Source organism: Aspergillus oryzae, chromosome 4 (assembly GCF_000184455.2).
Source record: "Aspergillus oryzae RIB40 DNA, chromosome 4".
Lineage (NCBI taxonomy): Eukaryota > Fungi > Ascomycota > Eurotiomycetes > Eurotiales > Aspergillaceae > Aspergillus > Aspergillus oryzae.
In genome coordinates this window covers 3,208,689-3,235,078 of record NC_036438.1, presented here as the reverse complement: position 1 = coordinate 3,235,078, position 26,390 = coordinate 3,208,689, and the positions used below count along the sequence as shown (strand labels likewise).

The 26,390-nt window shown below is 47.3% G+C and overlaps 9 protein-coding genes across 9 annotated transcripts; 5 read left to right on the top strand and 4 right to left on the bottom strand.

The window, feature by feature from the left end:
- Positions 1-3,517: 3,517 nt before the first annotated feature.
- Positions 3,518-7,155, bottom strand: AO090102000478 (putative glutathione S-transferase family protein; the record flags this gene model as incomplete). The annotated part of the gene is made up of 5 exons (XM_023236799.1): positions 3,518-3,677; positions 5,319-5,589; positions 5,648-5,875; positions 5,937-6,096; positions 7,099-7,155. The coding sequence occupies 5 exons, from the start codon at positions 7,153-7,155 to the stop codon at positions 3,518-3,520; spliced, it is 876 nt and encodes a 291-aa protein (XP_023091838.1).
- A 605-nt stretch (positions 7,156-7,760) lies between these two features.
- AO090102000479 (putative MFS sugar transporter) lies at positions 7,761-8,352 on the bottom strand (the record flags this gene model as incomplete). The annotated part of the gene is made up of 2 exons (XM_023236798.1): positions 7,761-7,769; positions 7,807-8,352. 2 exons carry the CDS (start codon positions 8,350-8,352, stop codon positions 7,761-7,763), a joined length of 555 nt encoding a protein of 184 aa, XP_023091839.1.
- A 2,037-nt stretch (positions 8,353-10,389) lies between these two features.
- Positions 10,390-11,619, top strand: AO090102000480 (uncharacterized protein; the record flags this gene model as incomplete). Its single annotated transcript, XM_001822595.3, has 5 exons — positions 10,390-10,681; positions 10,742-10,897; positions 10,975-11,297; positions 11,355-11,421; positions 11,486-11,619. 5 exons carry the CDS (start codon positions 10,390-10,392, stop codon positions 11,617-11,619), a joined length of 972 nt encoding a protein of 323 aa, XP_001822647.3.
- A 2,014-nt stretch (positions 11,620-13,633) lies between these two features.
- AO090102000482 (putative integral membrane protein) lies at positions 13,634-14,514 on the top strand (the record flags this gene model as incomplete). Its single annotated transcript, XM_001822596.3, has 2 exons — positions 13,634-14,091; positions 14,157-14,514. The coding sequence occupies 2 exons, from the start codon at positions 13,634-13,636 to the stop codon at positions 14,512-14,514; spliced, it is 816 nt and encodes a 271-aa protein (XP_001822648.3).
- Positions 14,515-15,316: 802 nt separating this feature from the next.
- AO090102000483 (SDR family oxidoreductase) lies at positions 15,317-17,519 on the top strand (the record flags this gene model as incomplete). The annotated part of the gene is made up of 4 exons (XM_023236797.1): positions 15,317-15,337; positions 16,600-16,926; positions 16,982-17,185; positions 17,253-17,519. 4 exons carry the CDS (start codon positions 15,317-15,319, stop codon positions 17,517-17,519), a joined length of 819 nt encoding a protein of 272 aa, XP_023091840.1.
- A 166-nt stretch (positions 17,520-17,685) lies between these two features.
- On the bottom strand, positions 17,686-19,361 carry AO090102000484 (putative C6 transcription factor; the record flags this gene model as incomplete). Its single annotated transcript, XM_023236796.1, has 3 exons — positions 17,686-17,889; positions 18,558-18,989; positions 19,038-19,361. 3 exons carry the CDS (start codon positions 19,359-19,361, stop codon positions 17,686-17,688), a joined length of 960 nt encoding a protein of 319 aa, XP_023091841.1.
- Positions 19,362-20,940: 1,579 nt separating this feature from the next.
- AO090102000485 (uncharacterized protein) lies at positions 20,941-22,875 on the bottom strand (the record flags this gene model as incomplete). The annotated part of the gene is made up of 1 exon (XM_023236795.1): positions 20,941-22,875. One exon carries the CDS (start codon positions 22,873-22,875, stop codon positions 20,941-20,943), a length of 1,935 nt encoding a protein of 644 aa, XP_023091842.1.
- Positions 22,876-24,358: 1,483 nt separating this feature from the next.
- AO090102000486 (uncharacterized protein) lies at positions 24,359-25,144 on the top strand (the record flags this gene model as incomplete). The annotated part of the gene is made up of 1 exon (XM_001822600.3): positions 24,359-25,144. One exon carries the CDS (start codon positions 24,359-24,361, stop codon positions 25,142-25,144), a length of 786 nt encoding a protein of 261 aa, XP_001822652.3.
- A 302-nt stretch (positions 25,145-25,446) lies between these two features.
- On the top strand, positions 25,447-26,356 carry AO090102000487 (SNARE domain protein; the record flags this gene model as incomplete). Its single annotated transcript, XM_001822601.1, has 3 exons — positions 25,447-25,481; positions 25,541-26,196; positions 26,280-26,356. The coding sequence occupies 3 exons, from the start codon at positions 25,447-25,449 to the stop codon at positions 26,354-26,356; spliced, it is 768 nt and encodes a 255-aa protein (XP_001822653.1).
- Positions 26,357-26,390: the final 34 nt, after the last annotated feature.

Here is a 26,390-nt window from a genome sequence, read left to right as displayed (position 1 = left end):
CTGGATTCATCCACTTTACTAAAACGAGTTGTCACCTCGTGCCATTTCATTCGAGAATTCCTCGACCCGCCTCCCGCGTGGCTTTGTCTTGATCGTTACGACTGAACAATGGCATTTATCCCTGTTAGTACATTTCGAATTGGGAAAAGATGGCAATATCTCTTGCAGTCAAAACTCTGATCGACGCACACAATCTTGCTGTAATATGTGACCGGGTCCCTGGCTGCAGTCGAAATCGCCCGCCTTAGTCCCACGCTCTGAATAACAAACTATATGGATGAAAATTATCCGTGACCGAAGGGCTGGCTATAGGCATCCATGCAATTTTGAAACGTTTACAAACGATCGTGTCCTACCTGTCTACTATCTAGTCTATGCTGAATGAGATCTAGCGGCATTCGAGAACATCTTGCACAGAAGCCGCGGTTACATTGGGCGGGTTCCGCGGTACCACACCTACGCGAGGGAGTTTTGCTCCGGTTGCCTCCTAGTGATTTACTGTTCAACCTGAAATGCCAAGAGCGAGCTCTCAACTCTATCATGCAGTTCGACAGTCATCCGTCCTTGGTACCGTCGGGGGCTCCCACCGGCACCGGCTTTCGTTCAATGGCTCAAACTGAGGATCGACCAGATCCCGAACCCTTTGGGCATAGCATGGATTGTTTCACTTTTCATACAAATGAAGTGGGACGATAAATGAATAAAATTCAACTATGCGATACGTATGTCAGAGGCTTTGTAACTTTAATTATCCAGGCGGTCCCTGAGAACGTGGGCGAGATTCGAATATTAACAATCAAGACGTTGTCACTTGCGACGGTACGGAGGACTGCTGATCCTGCGGCCCGTTGCTGACCATCAAGGCTTCGGTGAGCGTCGCTAACTTTGACCTAATCCGTGGAACTCCTGCTTCGTTAGCCAATAGTAAAGTCATTTGGCAATCATTGCGTCAGGGTCAGTTCATTCCTCTATAGTCTCTCCTGTTATTTCCCACTATGCCACGATCGACGGTATTTGCATTCGTCGGCAGATGGCCACATCTGGGCCCATGCACACCCAACTTGTGGTATCGTGAACTCCGCCGTGCCGTAATATGGCACGACCTTGATGGTCAACTCAGTCAGATCCCAGAAATATGGATCAACTAAGGTTAAGACTCCATCAGCCAGCCACCCTTGGCTGTGGTCATCTTTCACAAACCAAGGTCCCTTCTTCTGCCAAAGGCGTTGATCGCCTATGCCATCCCGCGGGCGGTCATGCTTTCGGGTCCGAAAGTCCTCCGCCGACACTGCAATATTAGGGCACACGCTGTAAAGAGTATAGGATCTCGTTTATAGCTCACATGCTCCGGGTTACCTTCGCATATGATAGATTCTAATCTTCCAGAAATGGTTCTCCGCCGCGCGAATCATATACTACTGACTCGCCCTTCGCCCGACGGAGACTATCCGTACGAGATTATCGCAGGCCACAACGCGACACTCAAATAGGGTTTCACGATTTGGAAGACTGATTACTAACCAAGTCGATCTAATCTAACTACGTACCATAATTTCGGCGAAAAGGGTGTCCATCTCCAACCCAAAACAGTATCAGGAGGGGACAGAACAAAGAGCGCACAAGCCACCAGAAAAGGGGCATGCGCTTATCTATGCTGTTCGGGGAAGTACTATCCCAGAACCAAACTTCGACTTCCCCGAGTGTCAGGCGACTCCACTATTTTCCGGAAGATCCTGGAGCCTGAAGGATTATTATGTTCCCTCGCGTGCTCCACAGGACCCTACCTAGCATTCCAGCGGAATTACTATTTCCATGATGTTGGAAGAACAATTCCACCGGAAGATGTTCCTAAAATGGTTTGGAACAGTGATACTGATTCTCGACCAAGACACGTTCTTCGACCCATCGACCCTCCCACCAGTGAACGTTGGGACAATATCGTTAATTGATCAATTATGCTTCCATTACGTATGCCCACGTTATTGTCTTTGAAATAAAATCACACTTCTCTCGTACAGTCTATTATCCTATACCCGAGAACCAAGAACAAAGCTTATCCACCAAGCCACAAAGGCATTCAACTTTGAAAGTGGCTCTTTTCTCCCTCATCGAAACTCGGCTGCCATCGGACAATTTCGGAGATAACCACTAAGATCGGCCACAGGGGACAATAAGGTTGCGAGTTTGATGAACTGAACCACGGACCACCATGCTCCGGAAGAAGGTAGATGGAGCTGACATGAAGGGCTTCAGTTGAGAAAGAAAAGCTTACCATCCCAACAAAACCCCACGGACCAACGGCCTCCGTTGCAGAAGAAGAGGTCTGAGAGCTGAACCACTGTTTACCGGACCATGGCTACGGATAAGATGAGATGAGGTTAGACTCAGTAAAATGACTTGAGTCTAATGGATTAGTTGTAAGGTAACTATAAACCTTAAGGTGCTTAAGTGAAAGAACCGGGGATAGCCTCGGGTTTGTGCATACGCATACCCGGTGATTGACCTCGGAAGAGGTCCGCGGGTGATATATTCGGATAATATGCGTCGTCCTCACCACGTTGAACAGGGAAGCTGGCAGGGATTGGAATAGCACATCTCTATCCGGTGATTGTTGAGTCGGATATATTATCTTATAGTGCTCGACTAGTTGCTGATTGGTACACTTGATCAGGTGGGTGATGCTAATAGTTATTTATAGTTACCGGATATGGGGATGTGCATGCCTCGTATATGAATCAGGTAATAGTATTTTTCACTATTAGAAAGTATCTTGCGTGTTCTTTTGTCTTAGCCATACTAACTAGCACAGCATCTTATATGGAAAAAGAAAGAAAGACAGCTCAAGGCACACATAGATAGACATGTACCACTCCGGCATACTGAAAGAAATGAAACAAGCAGATAGAGGGAAGACAGGAATACCGCATAATAGCAAAGAAGGGCAACGAAAGAAACCCTCTCTCATCGAACAACCTGAAGCATCCTCATAACCAAATTCCCCAGCAAGAACTGAAGCGAATACCGCTCTATCTAAACCGTACTACTAGCTCGGCTTCCACCTATCCAGAATCCACTCTTGACGATTATTGACTCCATGTAATCATATTCGTTTTCTTTTTTTTTTTTTTTTTTTTTTTTTTTTTTTTTTTTTTTTTTTTTTTTTTAGCTCTAGTAAACGCCATCCCCAGTAGGAATCACTTGTGATATTCCGGGTCGCCGAAGAGAGAAGCCCGGCTTCTGGTCGATCTCTTCTTCTTTTTGGTATTGACGGATCCACCTGACACAGCTGATATTGGAGGTAGTGGTGAGGAGCGAGAGGGTTTCGGCGCTTTTCGGCGGAGAGATTTCATGGAAGGTTGGGTTTTATTTCTCCAAGTGTGCGTAGTTCAGTGGAAGGTTGCTTGGGTTATTCAACGTGGTGAGATAAGAAAGTTTGAGAGACTAGCCTAGACCACCTGGACCCGCATGAAAGGTGTAAGGTGAATCCATATCTTCGGCCCATTTTGTGTTTCGTTAGTCATGAGTAGTCGGTGCTCTTATAGATATCTGGTCCTGACATCGAACCCGCTGAGTCTTGACAGATCCAAGAATTGGAGGTCAAGGATATAGAGGTGCATTTAGAGTATTGTTCGCCGTTGGAAGTGTATGATGGATGGAACCTTAAGCGTTTGAGTCGACTTCACTTTGTCAATAGGATGCCTCAGCCAAATACGTACCGCAACTTTGATAGTATACATAAGGATCAGTCGACAACACAATGGAGATAGTGATATATCGAGTTCCAGTTTTTGGCCAGATACAACGCGAATCACTGTACCTAAGTGCAACTCCGAAGACACCGTCTACACCAGGTTGGCCATCTTGGAATATCATCGGATATCGCTGTGCGACTTCCCCGATGATGCATACTACCCTGTAAAACCCCGAGATAAACCTGCGACATGCGCTGCAAAACTCCATCTATTAATCTATATGGAACAGTCTAATCTCCACATTAATCCTCGTACTCTATTATCATACATTATCACTAGAGCTATCTATTCTACTTATCTATCTCTTGCCAATAGAAGTATTCCCATAAGCACCCGCACATACGCGCATTCTACACACCCCAGCCAGTGCACGTTTCTCTCTGAAGCAAACTTTTGGAAACTCACTCCTACATTTGGGCCCCTAGATATTGATGTATCTTCACGGGTACAAGCGAAGGGTTAGTAACAGCTTTGGAAAGGTTATGACTTTTCCCTCTAAAACGTTCACTAGTCTTCTCGAAGATTGGTCACAAACAAAGTTAGAAATATATATCCTCGTTCCTTATATTCTTACAATACTATTCCGTTTGATAGAACACACTTCTTGTTCTTCTATATCTCTGTAAACATACGATACTGTTCGAAAATTAAGAAAATACGTATTGCTTGAGTTGACTAGAGTCAATATAGAACGACTAGATATCAATCAAAGAGTGAATGCTCTTCTTCAGTTTTGTTCAAACTTCAGCATTTTAAAGACTAGTCGATCTACTTGCTTTAGTAACTTCCAGTAAGATGGTATATAAATATTATAGAGAAAGCATAAATTGAGGGATGATGAGAAAATGTTCAACAACAAATTTGTATTTTGACCGTCTTGTAGATATAGTCTACCGTATGGCGGACTAAATCGACCAGACGGTCAAAATGAATTATTTCCCCCTTTTTCTTAACCAGGTTCACCCATATGTTATTCCCACAGAGTGTTGTTGATATACTATAGGCTTGGATTTCTCATGGTTACATCCATCTGATTATCGTTCGACTTGGATAATATATTTTCTTATCTTTAGATGTTGTGCACAGTGTTTCAGTGTTTGAGGATATCATGCGCCTATTATTCATAACTTATGGGAGGGTTCGTCTGAACATGCATGGTGTTTATCATGCGGCAAGGTTTCTCAAGGAAGACTTGACTTGCAAGTCGAAGCCAGCAATAGGCTATGCCATTCAGATCTGACTCCCAAATCACGGATGTCTCTTGGTACCAGATTCCTACTATACACGTGCCAGCTGGCTCTTTTGCATCGTTTTCTCATAGTTTCTGTTGTTCATGGGCACTGAATCTGAATATTGAATAGAAGCCTCCCAAGCCTCCTCCGTCGACTTTTCACGGTCTCAACGAATGGTATGTTAATCTATACATACGCAGCCCTCTAAGAACTGTCTCAAAATGCATGGTCACCTTTGACTGAGTTACCCGAGCAGGGGAGTCGATCAGTATCAACACCCCCTAAGACTCACTCCGTCCTAACCACCAGCTCCGGATGAACATCCTCATCATACCATTCCCCCAATCCGCGCTGCACAGCCGGCCTCTCCGCGATACGATCCACCCACTGCCCTAAAGAAGGCCAAGCCGCAATCTCATCCTCCGAGAACCCAATAGACCGATAGGTCCGAATCCAAGCCCAAGCATTGATGTCAACGATGCTATACTTCCCACTACCGGGTCCAGCGAGGTACTCTCGCGCATTGCAACTATGCTTTCCTGACAGATGCGCCTCCAGAACCTGGTAAATCCGGAGAACCTCGTCTCTAAAGCGGGTCGTTGCATCTAAGGAGGAATATCAACATCACTTCGCACCTAAAACCAGACTAGAATATAAACATACGAGGATCGATCGTATGCCTCCGGAAGTAATTATATTGTCCCTGGATCGGTTGCCCCGATGCATGCCAAAAGATCAACCATTGGTAGGCTTCGCTTTGTTCGATTGGGTCCGAGAACCAGAATTGGTGGTCTTTGTCGATGCTGGAGACGAGGTAGAGCAGTTCTGCGGAGGATTCCATGACCGGGTGGGGTGGGCTTCTGGTATTGTCTATTAGAATGGGGATTCGGCCTGGAGGGATGGGATTAGTTGATGTCGTTTGGTTTTCCTGGACCAAGAAATGGTTGTATACCGTTGGGATTGAGTTTGAGGAACCATTCTTTTTTCTGTTCTTTTGTGTCTAGGTCAATGAGACTGGTTGTCCACTCGAGGCCGTAGACGTCCTTGAGTTCTTCTAGGAGAATGTGGACTTTTCGTCCGTTTGGGGTCAGGGAGGTGATTAGGTGGATTCCCTTGGTTCATTAGTTATTTTGCATTGCGAGGGAAACATCAGAGGTAATTCATTATGTGTATTGGAAGATCTACCTTGGCATTTTTGACGGGATCGGGGGTTTTGTCGGTGTAGAAAGAAGACATTGTTTAAACGGTCTAGGTCAACGCTTCGATAAGATGTTTGTTTGTAAGACAATGAATGAAAAGAACGACGATTGGAATGGGTGATCAGAGAAGAGAAATCAATGTCTAATATACCCCGATTTAACCCCGCTATTATAAAACCGACGCGATGACTTATTATAATGGCGTCATTATAGCCCTTGACTAGAACAAAGTGCTATCTCGACTCTACAGTGCAATATTAGCATCATGGCTGACATACGAGATCTGCTATAGGATATAAGATAAGGTAACTATTCAAGACAACGTGCCAGGGCATCTCATCGCATTATCTGGCCTAAATTAGGATTCAACATGTATAGCCTATATAAGATTCCACTCATCTAAATTGAAGTGTCATGTCGTAAAGATCGTATGAGGTGCAATGGGAACCTCGTCATCGTGGTCCCTGGTTTGATTCGGGGACGGCAAGTTCTAGGCGATTATAATAATGCCTGCTAAGAGAGCGTCATGAGTGTCGAACTCGAGTGCCCCAGTTACGGGACAGAATAGAGCGCAGATGGTAGTGACTGGACAGCCAGTGTGGCCAACTATTAAGACTCTCGGACGGCTTTCATTCAATCCTTGGCGCCTCGTGAGCTCCCTCTGTTGCTGACTTATTGCCAGTTTCAACACCCTTGACCGAACCAGCAGGCTCAGAGCTGTCAGATTTCGCGGCTAGGTCCCGCTCGAGCTGGGCCTTCTCCTCGTCGGTCGCATCAGTGACGTGAACAGCAACTTCTTCTCCAAAGTTCTTTGCAATTTCCTCGAGTGTCAACCGCGCAGTCTCGGGGAAGAAGTAATAGATCACTGCAAAATTTTAAGCAAGAGCGGGGAATCTGAAGGGCATGAGAACCTACCTGGAATGAAAACAGCTGACCAGCAGATGATAACCAGATAGTATTTCCAACCAGCATTGTTGAAACCCATAGGGGCGGTTTGTAGTAAAATGAGGGTGGCTACGATCAGTTAGTCAATTGGAAGACTCATAGACACCTCTGTAGGATATCTAAACGCACCAGCAAATTGTCCGAAAAGCGAGAATCCCATGCCAATTGGGCGGATTTCGGTCGGGAAAATCTCAGAGACATAGAGGTACATAGTGGTGTCGCAGAAGGTTCTATCAGAAATAAGTAGTTGTTTGATAGGATGGTCGAATAAATGGCTGGTACTAACCCCTGGAAAGCCAAGTAGAGATAAATGAAGAAAATTCCAAATCCGTTTCCGACCCTGTTCGTGGTGCCTGCATACTCGGACGTCATTGCAGCCAAGCATGAGGTGGAGATGATAATGCCAACAAAGCCAGTGATGTACATGCCACGACGTGAGTTGACCTTGTCATGAAGCCAGGCGCCAAGAGGGTTGTATATAACACCTGGTGATGCTGTCAGTGTACATTCTTCGAGAACAACCATATCCTCTTACCAGCTGTAGTCAGCCAAACAGCACTTAGAAGCAAAGGCATGCCCCCAGTCATTCCAAGATTGGTGTATAGAAGGACAGCATAGTTGTTCTGCCCAGGTCAGTGCGTCTAGTATAAACATAGCCTTTGGAAACTTGATACTCACAATGATCAATGGCCCACCGAATTCAGCACCCCATTGAGTGAGGAAGCCGATTGCCATTCGCTTTCTATACGACTTCTTCCGTAAAACTGCGTTCCACACGTTGCCATAAGTGGATAGCCTCTCCGCTTCGAGGCGGATCTGCTCCGCTGTCTGAAAATATTCCTCCTTAGCAACTAGGTTGTCGGGATCATCTGGTGACTGGCGAAGCTTCTGAAGCACAATCTTAGCTTCCTCGTGCTTCCCTTTGGAAATAAGCCACCGAGGGGAACGAGGAAGCCATGGTGATCCAAGGAGCAGCACTATCGCTGGCAGGCACTGAAGACACAGAGGAAACCTCCAGCCGAAACTGCCCAATTCTCCTTCAGCAAAGTAGCATGCATAACCGACCCAGCCAGCAAGCATGTAACCGAAAACCAGGAAGATCGCATGATGACCGACCAGCCAACCACGACGGAAAGCACTCGACATCTCGGACAGATACATGGGACAAACAGTCACGAGGATACCGATTCCAAGACCACACACGAACCGACCGGCTTGGAACATTCTGAGAAGCTGTTAGGGAATCGTCTCTGGAAAAGAGTTATGACGCAATACATACTTGAGAGAGTTCGCGCCTCCCTGAAGCGCACCTCCAAACATCGAAAAGAAAGCACCCAACTGAATATTGACCTTCCGACCAAAGTAATCGCAAGACCACATTATGAATAGTGTGCCAACAGCACCTCCAGCACTGAAGACGCCATTGGCGGTGGAAATGGCTGGTGTCGTAATCGAAGCATATCCCGGCTCACCCTCTTGTGGAAGATCAAAGTAGGTATACCACCCTGGTTGACCGATCGTACTGGAGATGATTGAGGAGCAATAACCATAGGTCTATACAAGGGCCAATTAGAACGCATAACATTGCCAGGCAGGCATCAGGTGAGGTAACGCTTACCATTGAACCAACAGCGACGAAAATAGCGACCAGTTTGTTATAAGTGCTGGTCTGGGACCCGAACGTACCCATGATGGACAGGTCGTTTTCCCCTTGCAGGGATTTGCACAGAACCGGAGTTTGGTTGTTTCAAGGAGCAGTACGAGTATGACAGCACAAATGCGGCACAGAATTGACAGGTCAATTCATATGACCAGGGACTCTTCGCTTCACAAACTTCGTACGTACAAACTTTTGTGTCCCTTTTAGGAGCTCCAAGGAGAAAGAAATCTTGTCGAGATAGGACTGCGAGCTACTGTTAACTAGCTTCACAGACGATCAACACACCAGCTTCGAGACTGAAATTTTCGGCAACCACTCAGTAGTCAGTACAACGACAGGGGAACAACTTTAGCAGACACCCACTCCTTTATTGCACTAGTCTATAAAACTAAGTACTCATGGCGGAAAAGCTGTAAGGCCGCTATGAATACTAGTAGGACGCATGGCATGGTGTGCATTGGCGAGGGTGGACCGTGGAGAATGTTTCGGGTCCACCTTCTGTCAAAATCTCGAGTCTGAGAGGCATGATTGCTGGATTAGGGATATGCTGCATGATGAGACCGGCGCTAAAACCTGAGATGGTGTGTGGGACATTTCCTCGTCGCCTCGTGTATTTTGATAGTCTAGTGGTGCTTCCGTGCTTTAGTAGGGATTCGAGGCGTCAGCGGCAGAAGGCCACTAAACTATGTTCGGGAAGCCATCGCCCGTGACTTGTTTTTTTCTTCCCTTTTCTCAAATAATTAATTAATCCCTGTCTCTGAAAACTCCACCACCATCCCAATACTTACACATTCTATGACTACAGCTGTGGAACGATTCCTTCGGGCCGTCGGCACTGCTCCCTATGCCCATGCCACCAGTCCGATGGAACCACAGACTTGAAAACGATTATTTACCTTGTCAACATGCATCCTCCACAGACTGGACCTACTAGTAAGTACTACGTACTACTTCCAGCCAATTCATACGAAGGAGGGAGTGGGCGATTGCGGCAGTGATTGGCATGATCCCTTGCCTCGCCATTCGCCCATTCAGATGCATGACTATGCAAATCCTATACCGTTTGGTTGTCCTTAAAACTTGGTATGACCGGGTTTAAACCTACTCACATAATTGGCAAATCCCGTCCCGGCGCTTGATTATCATTTCCTTGTACGAAATTCAGTGCGTGTCTGTGCTCCCTTAACGAACTCACAGTCTCACACACGTTGCAATGTCCATCTACTCCACTTGATGGCTGCACGTTACAAAGTACGTTGGCCGTCTTGTGGCATACCATTAGCTGGGTTCCCGTGTGGCCCCGAGTGTTTTATTCGAAGCTGCTCCCCGCTAGACGCCGTCCCACCACGATATTGGCGCCCCTCCAAAAACTTTTTGACTCAATGATTTGGTGGACAAGTGGGTGTCGAATGCAGGCATTAAGTTTAGGAAAGCTTACAGCAGATTTAAAGCTTGACAACCCTGCGGCATAACAGCTGACCTGCTACATGTAAAACGGACCTTTCACGCTATTTCTTATAATTTTCTTCCTTTTTGGAAATATACCTTGCGGCGTACATTTGATCACCCCGTTACAAGTAGTTTCGATCGCCGTTAAAATCATGGGCAGCCTTTCCCCCTTCGATGTCCCTTTCGATGAGCTTCCCAACCCCAAACAAGTGTGGGTGGGAAAGCCTGGTAGTTATGAAGAAGGGCTTGGGAAGTTAGCTATCCTTACCTCCGAAGTGGTGGCAAAAGCCGCTTCGACCGAAATCAAGACTGGTCGGAGAGTCACGATGGGGTGGGATTTAACGAAGTTGAATTATCCAAACCTAAACCGTCAGCCGTGCCAGCACAAGATCGTCCCTCTTCTGGGCGGAGTGGCCTATGATGATATTTACACCATGAATCCTCGTGGGTTTTCAATGTACCTGAAGCGCGGCAACCGTCTTATCTAATAGTTCGAGCATCTAGAACAAAGTAGTCAGTGGGATGGACTGCGACACTTCTCTCAAACTGTCCCTGGCCAGACCGAGCGTGTATTCTACGGCGGTGTGACATCTGAGGAGATCAACGACCGTAGCAACGATCGGATTGGCATGCAGCACTGGGCGCGGGAAGGTATTGCAGGTATGCATCTTCCTATTTATTCTGGGTGTTCTCTCCTGTATCTCTCCGAGAGTATGAGCCTCACTCTGTGGTCATAGGTCGCGGGGTATTGATTGACTACGCCGCATGGGCGGAGAAGAAGGGAATCACGTACAGCACCTTCTCCACTCATCAGGTGCGACTATCAGACATCCTAGAAATCGCGAAGGAGTGCAACATCACTTTCCAGAAGGGCGATATCCTGTTTGTCCGTGTTGGAGTAACCAAAGAATGGGACACCGTGATGACGGATGAGCAAAAGAAGCAATACTCTGACAACCCGAGCCCGGAACATGCTGGAGTCGAAGCCACGACAGATATGCTCCGATGGCTTTGGGACTCAGGATTTGCAGCGATTGCCAGCGATACCATTAGCTGGGAGGTACGAACAGCGCCTGCGGGACGCATGTTTTGAATTACACTAAGGAAGTTGTGACAGGTCTACCCGCCCCAGTCCGATGTGTTCCTGCATGAGTATGTACTCGCAGGATGGGGAATGCCAATCGGTAAGTTGAAAATCTGAGCCGCTCGGCGAAACCGTTTATGGATCTACTCTAATTCATGTGACAGGCGAGCTCTTTGATCTCGAGGCATTGGCACGCATCTGCCAGGATCTCCAACGATGGAGCTTCTTTGTGGCGTCTGTGCCGTTGAACATGCCCGGTGGCGTGTCATCGCCACCAAACATCATGGCTATCTTCTAGATGCATCACCCCTGCCGATATTAAGTCAAGGCGCCGCAAAAGTAATATCTGCAATATCCTGGTTCGTGCGTTAGTGTATCTTGCTACGGAGAATTAGTAGCACGTATTATAGCAACGACCACCAAGAAGAACAAAAAGGAACAACATAGAAGGAGATAATCAACGTTCAAAGTTCCGCGGTAGCAAGGTTGTCAAGGGCCTTGCTACATCTATATCATAGAACAACCATTTGTCCCAAGTCCCCCACCGTATTCTTTGTGAGAATATTTGTTGGATGAGTTGGCCCCAGACAAGTGAAAGTGCAGCTTCCACATGGTTGCAGGACGCACACCCACACTACCCCTGTAGTGAAAGATACCAGGGGCGTCAATTTCCTGAAACCAGCAAATAAAGTCACATCAAGCTCCAGATTACTATGACTAATGAGGTATCAGATGGTCGCGCTACATACGGAGATATCCCGAAAATTAATATAATAGTATCTTGTCAGTCCCCGTGCTTGGCTCTTATGCTAAGACAATGGACTTCGGTTATTCGGGACTGTGACAAATTTCTCGGTAAAAAGAAAGAATCCTTCGCCAGTCCCTCAGGTATATCCAGTTTGTAGGGCCACCCCGACATATCATTACTGGGTAGGGCTTAGTTCCGAAGGGTTACACCCGATTAGTGCATCCACTTCGGGCGGGAAGTGGATTCCGCTACGGTTCCAAAGAACCTAAAAGCCGTTAGTGACTGGAGCGTTTTAGGTAACATTTGACTCCTGAAGCTTGGGACACGGACACCGAGAAAGGTCCGACCTGCGTCGTGATTCATCTTGGTTATTCGCTCACGGACCCGCCTCTGCTTTAACCCAAAACTAGATTCTTTGATTTGGCTATGAGAAAAACGGTTCTCTGCCGTGAAATCTTGGCCTTCTCCATGTCAGGCTCGACCTTCTCTAAAGACTTGATTTCGATCACCTATGAAAGCAACAACCGGCATTTTCCCCATCAGGACGGCAAAAGTCCACCAGTCCGGCCCATGGTAGTGAAATCCATGGAGAGTTCGTTACGATACCTCTATTCTGGATTGGATCTGCATTCCTTGGCCGCATATTCTCGTGCCAATCATATATCGAGATCATGCAAAGCATCAGTCGATCCATACCACCGTCTGTGGCAATTGTCATGTCATTTTGACCTCCATCACTTCTGTTTTTTCAGCCTGAAAACTGTGGTGGTCTCTTGACACTATTTGTAGCACTAGTCTCTCTCTTCGTACCCTTCCCTTCAGGGGCAAATCCCAGACCGGAACCCTAAATAGTCGGCGATACGCTTTAATATAAGCCTTAAGCTCAATGTAGATTTGATCTGTCCAAGCTTTTACGGAGTGTTCTCCTGTCTCCTCCCGTACTAGAGCCCTAGCTCCTATTTCTTCAATACCCTGTCTTAATCTCGGGCTTAAACCCTGTCTAGTCTGTTGCACTCACTGCAAAAGGTGGCCCATGGTGTCAGTCACCCAACATGACTCTCGGACAGCTTTTTGAACGAGACGATGCCAAACCTATTGACAGAACAGTACAGAAATGGAACACAGCGACTCAGTCACTATGCATCGCGGCAATGACTCTGTTCTTCCTAATGCGTGCATACACCCGGGTTTTCCTTCTCAACGGCTTTAACAAAGAAGACTGTGAGTGACATGCTTGCCGGGAGAATAGACTGCATGCTAACTTCTCACAGGGACCTGTTTAGGTGCTTGGGTAAGCCCTTGACTCTCTATAACTGATCATATGTGCTAAAGTCATACGTGATAACAGCTCCTTGGAGTCTGCTACTCCATCATTGCGCTCATCAGTAAGTAGTCTATGACTCACAGATCTGTACACATCTAACCACCAGCAGTGGGAGCACATGGAGGAGGTCTACACATCGACGACGTATCCCCCCATAACCAGATTATCTTCCAAAAAGTACCTCGCAACCTCCCCAGAAATGCTACACCCTACTGACCCCTCCAGACCGTCTACGTAACCATGGTCATGTACGGACCAACAGCCTATCTGACCAAAGTCTCGCTCCTATGGATCATGACCCGAGTGTTCAGCCCATTCCGCAAAGCCGTGACCTTCATCTACATCTTCCTCGGCGTCATGCTGGCCTACTACATCCCCGCCGTTATCGTCAAGATCCGCATCTGCGACCCCATCTCCAAATTCTGGGACCCAGATCGCCCGGGCACATGTCTCAATCAGCGTTCCATCATCATGGCCGACGCTGTCGTCAGCGTAGTCAGCGACCTTATCATCCTCCTTGTCCCGTTGCCGTTAACCCTGGGTCTACAACTCCCAACGAAGAAGAAGATGCGAGTCATGGGTATTCTGGGCGCAGGAGGTCTCGCTGTTGCATCGAGTATCATCCGACTGATATTGATCGCATACACGGGCCAATCGGAGGATGGCACCATGGCGTTTATGCGGATTAACATGTTCGGGTAAGTATCCATCCTTGGCTCTTCTACTTTCTATGCCCATAAACTAAATAACATCTACCAAACAGAAACGCCGAAATCGCCATCGGCGTCATCTGCGCCTGTCTCCCCGCCCTCTCTGCGATCCTCTCCCGCGTCTATCACGAATACTCCAGCAGCAACAAAGCCACCGGCGGAACCTCCGGCCACGAGTTAAGCAAGATGAAGAACCAAAGCCGCAGCATGAAAACCGACAAAAGCCGAAGCCGCATGAGTTATCTCGAGATGACCTCAGACCAGGACGTTCTGATGCATAATGCTCAAAGCGAGCCAAAGGTCGAAACGACCGTTCACGGAGATCGAAATTACTATGGAGAGAACCCTGGTGGATCGCTCGCCATCTTCAAGACGGTTGATGTTGAGACTTCGGTGTCGAGGAGGGCGTGAAGCTTTGCATTCCTTGTTTGGATTATGAGGATAAAAGTTGGCTACTTTGCGAGAGATTTAATGGCCCCCTCTTTGGGTCTTTATGATGTCTACTATAATGATTTGGTATATGTACTATAGTTAATTTAATGATATTGGATACCCATTTTGGTTTCTCTGGTGTGTTTAGAGGTGGTGACAAACTAGCCCTAGTACAAGCGATCGCTACTTTGTACATACCATCACCACAACCACCAACATTTCGTCGTATTGGTCCTCTCCACTGAAAGAAAAACCAAAATGACTAGAGATATACTTAGTTCTCCATGCCAAGCTGTCACTACAGAGTATATCCTACACACACTCCCACTCACAAATCCCCCTCCCACAGAGAGTACGGAAAATGCATCCGAACACCCACACCAAAAATTCCCACAATCAAAGAAAAAACCACCACATCAATTATTCCGAAGCATTCCGCTCCAAAAAAGCAAAGACAAAAGAAAGAACAACCGTCAAACTCAATTCCGCAAGGTAAAATTACTGAAGAACCTTAATTTCCATCCTAACAGCCGTCCCAAACTTCCACGGTTAATTTAATTACGATCCATGTCCGTTGACTTTCCTAAGCCTACTTAATCTAATTTAGTCGTTTGGGGGCCGGAAAGCGGGGCACCCTAATTCTTTTTTTAAAAAAAAACTTAGCGTTGAGAGGGTTCTCGTGGTTTTGACTGGTTTAGGATATGCTTACTTGGGTTTTGCTTTTGGCTTTCTTTAGTCTTGATTATTCCCCCTCACGTTTGTGTCTCTAGATAGAAGAGCAATGGGTACTCTACTGATTTTAGTTGGGATCTCGATGATCTTCATTTCAGTATGGCGTGCTCGACATGGACATGGACATGCACCCAAACCTAGACCTCTGCGGTAGTCAATAGTTAATCATCAATGGTCAAGAGTTCCGACACAATGGTCATATTCACAGATCGTCAGCTGTCGCTGGAAGACTTTGTAACTGTCACGAGGGTGTACCTATCAATCGAACAAGGACGTAATAATCGATGGTATGGTAATACCATGCCTCTTCATATAGAGCTACGGTGGCGCGTAAGCGTGTCTTCTTTATGATGTCCTGGAACCTTTTGATCTTCTTCTCTTGCTCCACTCCACAAGGAAGATATAACTATCTGGAATCAGAGAGATATATCTGAATTCTTCCGCTCACTGAGAAGGGGTTCCTCTCACTTACAAGGAGCAGGGTTACCAAGCTACCTAAACACATACACACACTCAACCACCACTCTCTCATATTGTGAAACAGAGAGCAGGGAACACCTAACCCTAACTCATACTCATACTAACACATCTCACCACAAACCAGGGTTCTTCCTCAACCAATCTAGTCCTAGAAAAACAGTCATGGATATCTTTACAAAATATGAGATACACTGACTGCGGCCATCGTCTTACTCGGCCATCGTCTTACTAGCGACTGTGTCATTCATAGTGACTTCGGTGTCAATTCATCAGGTTATCTTGATACACTCGGCCCTTTATCATTATGCATTATGCAAGGCAATGTTATTTATCAAACTCGGACGAGAGCCGAGATGGCTACTTGGACTCCGGTGGGGTGGTAGCATATTCTTTGATTTAATGTGAGGGTTGTTATGTTCTGGTGTTTCTTTTCGGTCAGGAAACTATCGGATATGAGTATACAACAGCAACTCTGCCCCGCTAACGTTATTCTATGCTTCTACTGCAAGAATTACCAATGTCCGAACTGGTACCGAATATTACGTCGGCTACCGCAAGAGATACTAACGCGGGGAAATGGGTTATTCTGCACAGGAGACATACTCCGCCCAATAGGTCTGGGGTAAGAGCGGAGAGTCGTCCAATGGGTGCGATGCAAGCGCTCGGCATTCGTACCGCACCTCCGCATTTCACCCCTCTTGGCCCTCGGATAACTCTGCGTAGCGACCAGTATATCTTCTCGTGTATCTTACGATGGTCAATTAAGAACTCCAAGTATTTTCATTATCGCAAGACAAATCATATACTACATAAAACATGACGAGGCAGTTGACTTCCGGTGCTCGGTTGCAGGGCAAGGTTGCTATTGTTACTGGTATCTTCCTATCCTATAATTCGTGGCGGGGGATGCATATCGCTAATGATGAACCAGGCGGCGGCTCGGGCTTTGGTGCTGCGATTGCCCGTCGATTCGGCGAGGAGGGGGCTAAGGTGATTATCACCGATATCAATGTTGAAGGAGGACAAAAAGTCGCCGCTCAGAATCCGGAGAGTCTGGTCTTTCAGCAGATGGATGTCACCAAGGCTGACGATTGGACGGCCGTGATGGATCTGGCGTTTTCGAAGTTTGGGAGATTGGATATCCTGGTTAACAATGCTGGGATAACGTATCGGAACAAGGTATATGGATTGAGACGGGATTTATCGCTGAGACTTGTTTGCTGATTCGCAGTAGCCAACGGCTGAGGTCACCGAAGAGGAATGGGAGCGTGTCTTCAACGTGAATGTCAAAGGAATCTTCCTCGGCTCTCAGGCCTTGGTGACTCGTTTAATGGAACAGGGTCAGGGCGGTTCCATGATCAATATTTCGTCTACAGGTGCATCGCGGCCGCGGCCAGGGTTGGTCTGGTACAATGCCTCTAAGGGCGCGGTGTCGAATGTGAGATCTACATTTCGTTAATCTTGTAGGCTTTTGCGCGAACCTAACTGTTGGCTAACCCGAACAGGCTACGAAAGGTCTCGCAGCTGAGTATGGTCCACACAATATCCGCGTCAATACCGTTAGCCCCCTTCTATCAGGGACGGGCCTGTTTTCCATGTTCACCGGTATGCCTGATACGCCTGAGAACCGCGAGAAGTTCATCGGGAATGTGCCACTGGGCCGGTTGACAGATCCTGATGATGTTGCAAACATGTGTCTATACTTGGCTAGCGATGAGGGCAGTTTCATAAACGGAGCAGAGATGATTGTCGATGGAGGGAAGTGTATCTAATTAGGACCTCCATCCTCTCTTGATACCTCAGTGAATAATTATACCTGGGCATTAAGCCTAAGGCATACATATTGAAACGTGTAACAAGCACGGACGTCAGGGGGTGCTACATGCTGTGTCAATGTCAGAGCATACATCAGCGCCGAAATACGGCACATGTAGAGGTTCATGACCACGCAGAAGGATCAAAAAGCGATAGATCCTCCTCTAAAAGTCCCATCATATGTTGGTTACCCGAGAACCAGCTGCCTAATGTAGTCGGAGGCATAGTGTTCTGGAATCCTTGTCCTTCGGCTCCTTCGGCCAAACCTTGGGGGATAGGTCCCGGCACAGGAACAGGTCCATTCCATCGAACATCACCGGCTTCGGCCTGTGTAGGTGCTAAGCCAAGAGCACTAAGATAAACATCAAATTCTTGGCCCACAGACGCCAGGTCTTCGTTCTCTTGCGTCTGGGCTTGCGCTTTTGCCTCGACATATAGTCTGGCAACGTTGCTGAGGACCTGGCAGAGTCGGTGCATTTTCGCAATAGCCTCCGACAAGGAACAGTTGGGCTGGAGCGAATTGACAAAATCTTCCAATCGTATCAGGTCTGAGTAGGACGAGGATTCAATAACATGACAAAACAGAACGATGAACGGCACGAATGGCGAGTACATTATCGTCCTGATTATATAATTAGCTATTCGCAATAGCCCTAAGACTAAAAGAGATATGTTAAACTCATACCAGTGTAGGTACGAACACTTGACTTCGTTACTTCTGTTACCTTCCTCCATCATCGTCATGCAGCTTTGGTGTAGTTCCAGTGTCACTCGTGCTGTCTCAATGCAGTCGTCTACAAATGTACTCCGACTATCCACAGCTGCAGGGATAGCTCTGTATATTAGGGTCAACACAGACAGGCGGCAGACTTGATCCGACTTGAGGTAAATCTCGTCAAGTGCAGAGATGTTCGAGAATTTCGGGCTGGCCTTCTACCTAGTCTCAGCCTTGTGCGAATGCAACATAACAGCATAGTCCTGTGAAGAAAGCATACCTTGAATGGTTCTTCAACGTTCATTTGCATCTCTGCTGCCAATTGACGGGCATATGACGCCCTTTCGTCTGCAGGCTTACGCAGGGCTGCAGGGCTATAGAGCATCTCATACACCTTACCCTGGATTCTGGCTAGATTAATCCATAGCGGATAGATAGTTCTCCACGGCTCAAAATCTCCAAGAAGTTCAAATGTGGTGGGTAATGAAATATCATAATCCTGTATGGATGATGCACGGCCTAGCCGCAGCGAAAGGGCTTTCTCTGTGACATAAACTGACCAAAATAAACGGCGCTTGTTTTGCTTCACGGTGTAACTGTCGTTCTCCATTGATGAGGCCCGATGATAACCGAGCGTCTGGCACAGCCGAAATGCGGTTGAAGTCAACGCTAACGCCAAGGAGGGCTTCGAAATTTCGATTGCGTGAATAGCCTAGACGATTAGTATCTCCAGCAGAGGATCTATAAATCTAGAACTCACTCCCATGCTGAGGGCTTCTATTGACTCCATTGTTGCAGGCGTCAAAAGACTCAGGTTCGCTAGACCTGTCTCAAGGTTAACACGACAGAGGTCGTGATATTTATCATATATTTCTCGCTTTGAGGTTTCACTTTCTGAGAAGCTAAATTCACTAAAAAGATATACGAGGCATGCATTCACCACAATGAACGTAGCATCAGAGTATTCCTCGGTGGCGAAGTACACCTGGCGGCACCTCTCAAAAAGGCTGTCGGCTGTTATAAAAGGGAAAAACCCTAGTAAGACAGTTGAAGGATTCTCTGTTGATAACCAGTTAGATCTCATCGCTGGCTATGGAAAGATATGACCTTTGGTACCTTTCATATGGCGCAACAGTGGTAAGACAACCTGTACAGGAGGCATGTTCAAATTCCGCAGTCCTGATCTCGGCATGGCTTTCTGGTTGGGGAAGCGAACGTCGCGTGAGGAAGGATGAGCCTGATTATCCTGCATGTTGACAAGCTGCTTGAGCGTTGAAAGGGCGGTGTTGATCGTTGGACTGGATAGTTGCAGCGCGCTACGTGAGACTGCTGTCTCCAGAAATTGACTCGCATAAGCCGAATGGGCTGCAAGAGATGAATTGCCCTCGAACGCAGGGCCAGACTCGTGTTGGTCTAACGTAGCATTGATGTCAGGCACAAGTCCAGAAGTAGATGGAGTCAACTGTCCTGAATCTGGAGTTGCATGGAAGCAGGTTTCAGCAGGAGTACTGGAGGTAATAGTGGATTTCACGTCACGAAGGACTTGCTCTATGCTGGACAGGCGATCTTCGATTAAATCGATTTTCTTTTCACTGGGGAAGTCAGAATGGTTCCACTTTCGACTGCGTTCGACACGCCTACTATTGATCGGAGATTAGGACTCGTCTCCGTGGCTCGCGAGGCTTTTGACCTGCGCCTGTGGTGCGACAAGCAATCTGCGAACTACGGCAATTGGAGCAAGGCGAACGCTTGTCACATCGTATCTAACCAGCATGATTAATTAGTTTGGCTCTAAGCCTATAGATATCTACCGTTTGCCAACGCAGCATACCTTTCTAAGACGACATTGGTCACACTGGGCTGTTAGTCTGATTATGGCAAGTAGTAGTACTATGCAAGCGGTCACTCACTGCACGCCGAATGGGAAGAGACTCCCTGCTATCACTCTCGGGGCCCTCGGGCTCCATTTCTGGGCGTCAATTAGTGTGGTATGACCAAAGATAGATATTATATACGAGTAATACTAATTTCCCACCGGGTAGGGGCTGTTGGGGAAAATGTCATGGCTGGGTGATGGGGAAGTCAAATACCGTTTCGGATCCCGCGGAACCCGAACAGACCAGAAGGCAACTACAAAACGAACGGATACAACTACGTTGGTGTATTTAGTCTATTTTGGTGAGAAATCTCTCGAAATATAGTTTGTATTTTTGTAACGGAAAGAGAGTAAAAAACCCATGCATACATATAGACCGAGAGGTAGTCATTAAAGCATTATTAATTCTATCGTATTCATCGTTGTATAGTTCTATACCAATTTTACGTTCCCTTGTGTGATTCACGTCTATCTTGCGTTCTGATTTTTATTACCAGAGGTAAGCAGTTTACATCACGTCATAAAATTCTATCTCATCAGTAATCGTCATACCTAGAGGCTAGACAGCGTCGACTTCTCGTGACTTAACCAAGGTCTACTCCGTAGATTGCTGGGCGACGCAAGTCATCCGCATATACCAAGTCTAAACAGACCACATCTGAGGCCTTGGTTCCTGGTTCCGTTTTGTCCCCATTGAACTCAAGCAATGAAGCATAGCCTGAAAGGTTCGAAGAGTACGGGAAGAAAATGCGTAATCAGGAAATTTACCGATTAGGATTGGCCAATCTCACTTTTTAATACCGATGACAGCCAGATTCCTTGGGCTTACGCCATAATCGAACACGGGCTCAACCCAGCAGTCCTTGACACTGTCGTGTTCACGCAGGAATTGCCATCGGTCAACCACGATAATGGCCTCAACCAAAGATGAACTATAGGCCATCAAGCTCCACACTATGCCGAGGTACTTCCTTGTGTGCCCGTACTTTTCCACGTAGTCATTTAGCTCTTCCTCGGTGATATCGGCCATGCCTGCTTTCACCTTCTCGCCGTTATGAGGATCCCGGCTGAGCTTCACCACGGCAGCGCGAACATATGTAGGAAAGGATGTGAATGCGGACTTTCGCAAGGAGCCGACAATGAGAGGGTTTCCAGCCTCACTGGAATCCAAAGACTCCGCGCCGTACAAATCTTTCGGGATGGAAGGCTTCTCCACAACCCCACGGTCTACCAGGACTTTCTGGAGGAGGGACCGATAGAAGTGCCGGGTGAAGAAATTCTCGCTGTCTTCCCTGCCCCAGTTGTAGGGCGCCTGAACAGCCATCGACCTTGCGGTAATGTTCAGCTTTACACCTCTTCCACTGTCATGCTCGTAGTCTTCCAGACGTTTCGACATCGGAAAGCCGTGTGGATCATACGCGATGGCATCCTTGGTCAGACGAGGGTGCATGGTTCGAAGAATAGGAAGTTTGTATGTAGCAGGGCCGAGTCTTTCGGTCATCAGGTTATAGCAGCAACCAATCATGGCAATAGCTTTCACGGACGGGTTCAGGACCAAAGACTGAACACCATGATGAAGCAGATTTCCGCAAGAATGTAAGGAAATAACCATAACACGGGCATTATTCGACTTTCCATTGCTTTCCTGCTCGGCGCTCGTTGAGTTCTCGGTGGGCGGCGAAATCACGTCCTTTATAATAGGCTCCAGATACCCATCCTTAATTTCGTGTTCAATATAATCCATCGTGCCTCTTGGCTGATTGGACTCCTGTTTCTTAGCCGCCGCTTTCTTATTAAGATCGTTCTTATGCGGAGCCGAGCCAATCTCATCCGGCGCGATACTAAAGTCTCGGAAGACGTTTATCATGGCAACATCCTCCTCGTCCACGTCTTGCTTTGTGCTATCGTCGATTGTTACGTTCTCCGCGTCTTCTGACTCCCGGGAAGATGCATTCTCGTCTATCGTCACAGGCCTCTCTGGTTCCTCGCAATCTTTACAGGCGGCCTTCTTATTATATAGTCTATTCTTTTTCTTCACCTGCAGTTTCGCAAAGATATCAAAATCCTTCGCGCCATTGATGAATTGATGTTTTCTTTCAATAGCAACAATGTGCCGATTGTATGGGGGGCTAGCGAGCGTGCGCCCAAGATAGCTTTGACCCGACCCAAAGTCCACAACGTGGGTTATGTTGTCGCCCCGCTGCCCATCCACGGTGGCGCACAGGGAATCGACATATCTCGAAAAGTGTGCTACCTCATGGTACTTCTTGACATTCATCCCCACTGCGATGTGTTTCGGTATCGTTGGTTTCCCAGGTTGTGGGGGCCGGAAATCTCTGCCCAAACTAAGCCGTCGGATCTGTTGGAGGTACTCTAAGAGATCTGTCGGAGGTAAGGGAGCTCCCCTCCATTCCTGCCGTGCATTTGGGTTGCCTTCATCTGTCGCTGGATTCCTGCTCTGATCTAGGAGGGGTTGGAGATCCTCCCTCAGAAATAAGTCGAGGAGGTCCTGAAGATCATGGAGTTCAAAGAACGCTCGCCAATGCTCCGGAAGAAGCGACGTATAGACATCCGGTTCGCGCGTCAGAAAGTCTAAGTTATGCACGCCACCGCAAAGGTGGCGGAAGAGGTCGGACGAGGTAGCGAAGGACAGGAGGGCGTCGACGTAGCCATCGGGATCAGTCCACTCTTCAACGAGTGGAAGAGTTTTAGGTCGTGGCATGCGTTCGTTCGACCGTCGCAGAAATCAAAAAGCAAAACAGGGAACAAAAGACGAAAAATGGCGCAACCCCGAAGCACTAAAGAGAGTATAACGAATGAGAAACGATAATATAAAAAGAAAGTCGAGGTAAGTCACAAGGAATGTTGAGGGCCGCGAGGATCACAGAATAATTCCAGAAGTTTTTCTTTCTTTTTTTTTTTTTTTTTCCTTTTGGTAGAGGGGTAAAAAGTTGAACGAATTCGGTTTAGGCCCGTTGCGAGCTCCACCACCGCGGATCTGCGGAATCCATAAGTATGGGGTATGGAGAGCAGGTGTGGAGGTTGTTTCTCACCCAACTCGACACTATCGGGAATCCTCCTGACACCACGGTGGGCTCCTGGACTCCCCTGAAATCCCGATCACTTGCTTGGTTGGATTTTGGTGCATCATGACGAAGCCCACAGTGACAGCAATGGAGGCCAGACTATTAGCGATAGTGGCACATGAGACCTGCTGATCTTTACTTTTAGGTCAATATTGGTGTGCTGCTAATAGCTATGCTATATTAAACAGCCACTAACATCAAATCTCCCGCTAAGAATGGAGCTGCCCGACCCGGTTCTGGATTCCAGCATATATAGAGAACAAAACTGCGCTGGCAGTGGGCAACGCTCGCGATAGGTTATTTCGCTCTAACATCTCATAAATGTGATCGTACTGCGCTCACTGAAGAAAGGAGATATCCCAGGCCAGGCAAGGGGTGTCACCACGTATGATATACTCTTCTCTACTGACCAGTCCATTTACTTTGTTTAATTATTTTCTCCTGCATCCTGCAGGCTCAGCCTCGCGATCTGCGAAATTACAACAGGCACGCAGATGATTCTCTACCAACGCGTCACACCGTCGAGAGCTTAAGTATAGCTATGCGGCAATTTTTCCCCCTTGCTGTTAAGAAAATATAAGCAATAGGTTCCTCAGCATAAGTTGATAGTCGATATCTGAAATTGTCACGCGAGCTCACTTAGCTAGAGCACAAAACATCTACAGAATTATGGTAAGTAAACATGATGGCTTAGAACGTGCTGTTCTGTAATTTATCATAGAGCATTCCTACCACTTGCTGATCCAGCTTATATCCACCTAGATAATAATTTCAAAGACGAAGCAGAGACAAAGGCCCTTAGGCTCCATCCCCGATGTGCTTTTTCAAATCATTATCAATGGAGATATCGGTGTAGTGTTGGCACTATGCTTGGTTAACAAGGCAACCTATGAAGCCATTAAATTGCTTGAACCACACATTTGCCGATGGTTAATGCGCAGCCATGGCATCAGCACATTTGACCCTGTGCTCACTTTGAACCCGCGGACGGGTGAACAGAGAACACTGACGGTACACAATCTTTCGGGTTTCATTGAGCGCCAGGACATTGCACACAAGCTGGCGTGCCAGATTGTCCCCTCAGTATGGGGTCCCTTCTCAGACGAAGAAAGTCCAAAGATGAACTATCATGCAGAACAACGGCTCGTTCAACGACTAGAGCGAGGGCTGTACGTGCTTTTCCACATGGCCGATATTGCTCGTGACACATACAAAACAAAGCAAAAGATAAACCCTCTGGTTCCGGACGTTACCGGGCGCCTATTGGTGCTTACTAGGATGCTGGAAGAGTACCACGAGATCCCGCGAAACAAGCGTCGCCTGATGTCCTTTCAAGAGTATGCCAGCCACGCTTATACAGTCTTAAAGTGGGGCTATAGAGAAGTAGATATCGGCAGGAGGCGGCTCAAATTCAGAGGTTACCTTGATGAGCAGACAGAGGTCGACTTCCACGTCACACTTCGAATGCTGCGGGAGCTTATGGAGAGGATGCTACTCCGACATGGTCCCAAAGTGTGGCATCGGGATGCGAGGAATGAATACAGCATGATCTCATGGTTTCTGCTGAAGCAATCGCCACAATCCCTAGCAAAGCTCCTCCTGAGCCCTCAGGATGAGTGCTGTGGTCTGGAGGAGAAAGCTTCGGAATCCGGCCTAAGAAAATGTCAATTCTCAGACCCACTCGATAATTACTGGAAAGCCTGGAAGAATGTCCCAGGCTTGGGCTGTCAAGCCTGTGACTGCAAGCGACGAGTGAGAAGCTGGAGTGTGAAACCAGCACTGATTGATGATCAAGGCCGACAATATAACCGCGCTGCGGAGAAGTATTTGAAAGACATGTGGACTCAGAGACACGCCGGTCTTCACCAAGTGTTTACGATGGGCTATTTCAACATTGTTTTATAATGGCTAGATGAGCGACAATTAGATTCCTATACCAGAATGAAAATATGAACAGACAGTTAATGAAATGACGGTTATCAGAGCTGTATTGTAAGGGGTGAGATTGGCCCCACCGCCTTCCCATAGCACCGCCCCAGCTTACCGCTTCTACCACCGCCTGGCATCCATCTGGAATGTCCTCGCAATCCAGAACAAAGTATCATCATTCACAGGCTTTCGGTCCTTCGAGGCTACGAGAATTACCGTTCCATTACTAGTACTTTGAAATGCTCCTTTCATAGTAATAATATTGCGATACTATAACCATGGATCACGCCGATCCGTTCCTCCATGTTCAAGCGTCAGTCTCCCTAGCTTTCCCCCTTTGGCCAAGTAGCACGACGAGCTAACCCTCCACAGAGACGTCCTTGCGACGCTGCAAACAGCAAAACCTCTCTTCTCATCATATCTACGCATCAGGTCTCTCGCCAAATCCCCATCCAATCCCGAGCTTCAACAGGCACGCTCGGAGCTGGAGACGACGCTGACCGAACTGACTACGGACTTGGATGACCTTGTGGAGAGTGTCCGTGCAATCGAACAAGATCCATACCGTTATGGCTTGGAGTTGGAAGAGGTTCAGCGTCGGCGAAAGTTGGTGGAAGATGTCGGCGGGGAGATCGAGCAAATGAGAGAGGAATTGCAAAAAGCCGTTACTAGTTCAGCGGCGACTGGCAGTGCTAGATTGGATGCGCCCACTGGCAGTTCGCCTTCGGGTCTACCCAATCCATCCGACTTTGATAATGTCCTCTCCCCGTCGGCGGATGATAGAGGAGATGATTACTATGCCGCTCTCGAACAGCAACGGCAAATGGAACTGATGCACGAGCAAGATGAACAGTTAGATGGCGTCTTCCGCACTGTTGGCAACTTGCGGCAGCAGGCCGACGATATGGGGAGGGAACTAGAGGAGCAAGCGGTCATGATAGGAGAGGTTGATACATTGGCCGACCGCGTCGGGGGTAAATTACAGAGTGGAGTGTCAAAGATCAAATACATCGTGAGAAAGAACGAAGGTAAGTATTACTTCACTGTTTCGTCGTACTTTCGGCCCCTTATTATTCGCTTTTGACATCAAGGCTAACTGAATATTACATAGATACAATGTCCTCGTTTTGCATTGCCGTTCTCATTTTCGTGCTTGTCCTATTACTAATCCTGGTCATCGCCCTGTAAGAAACCAAGCAAAAAAACGTTCAAAATAGAAATC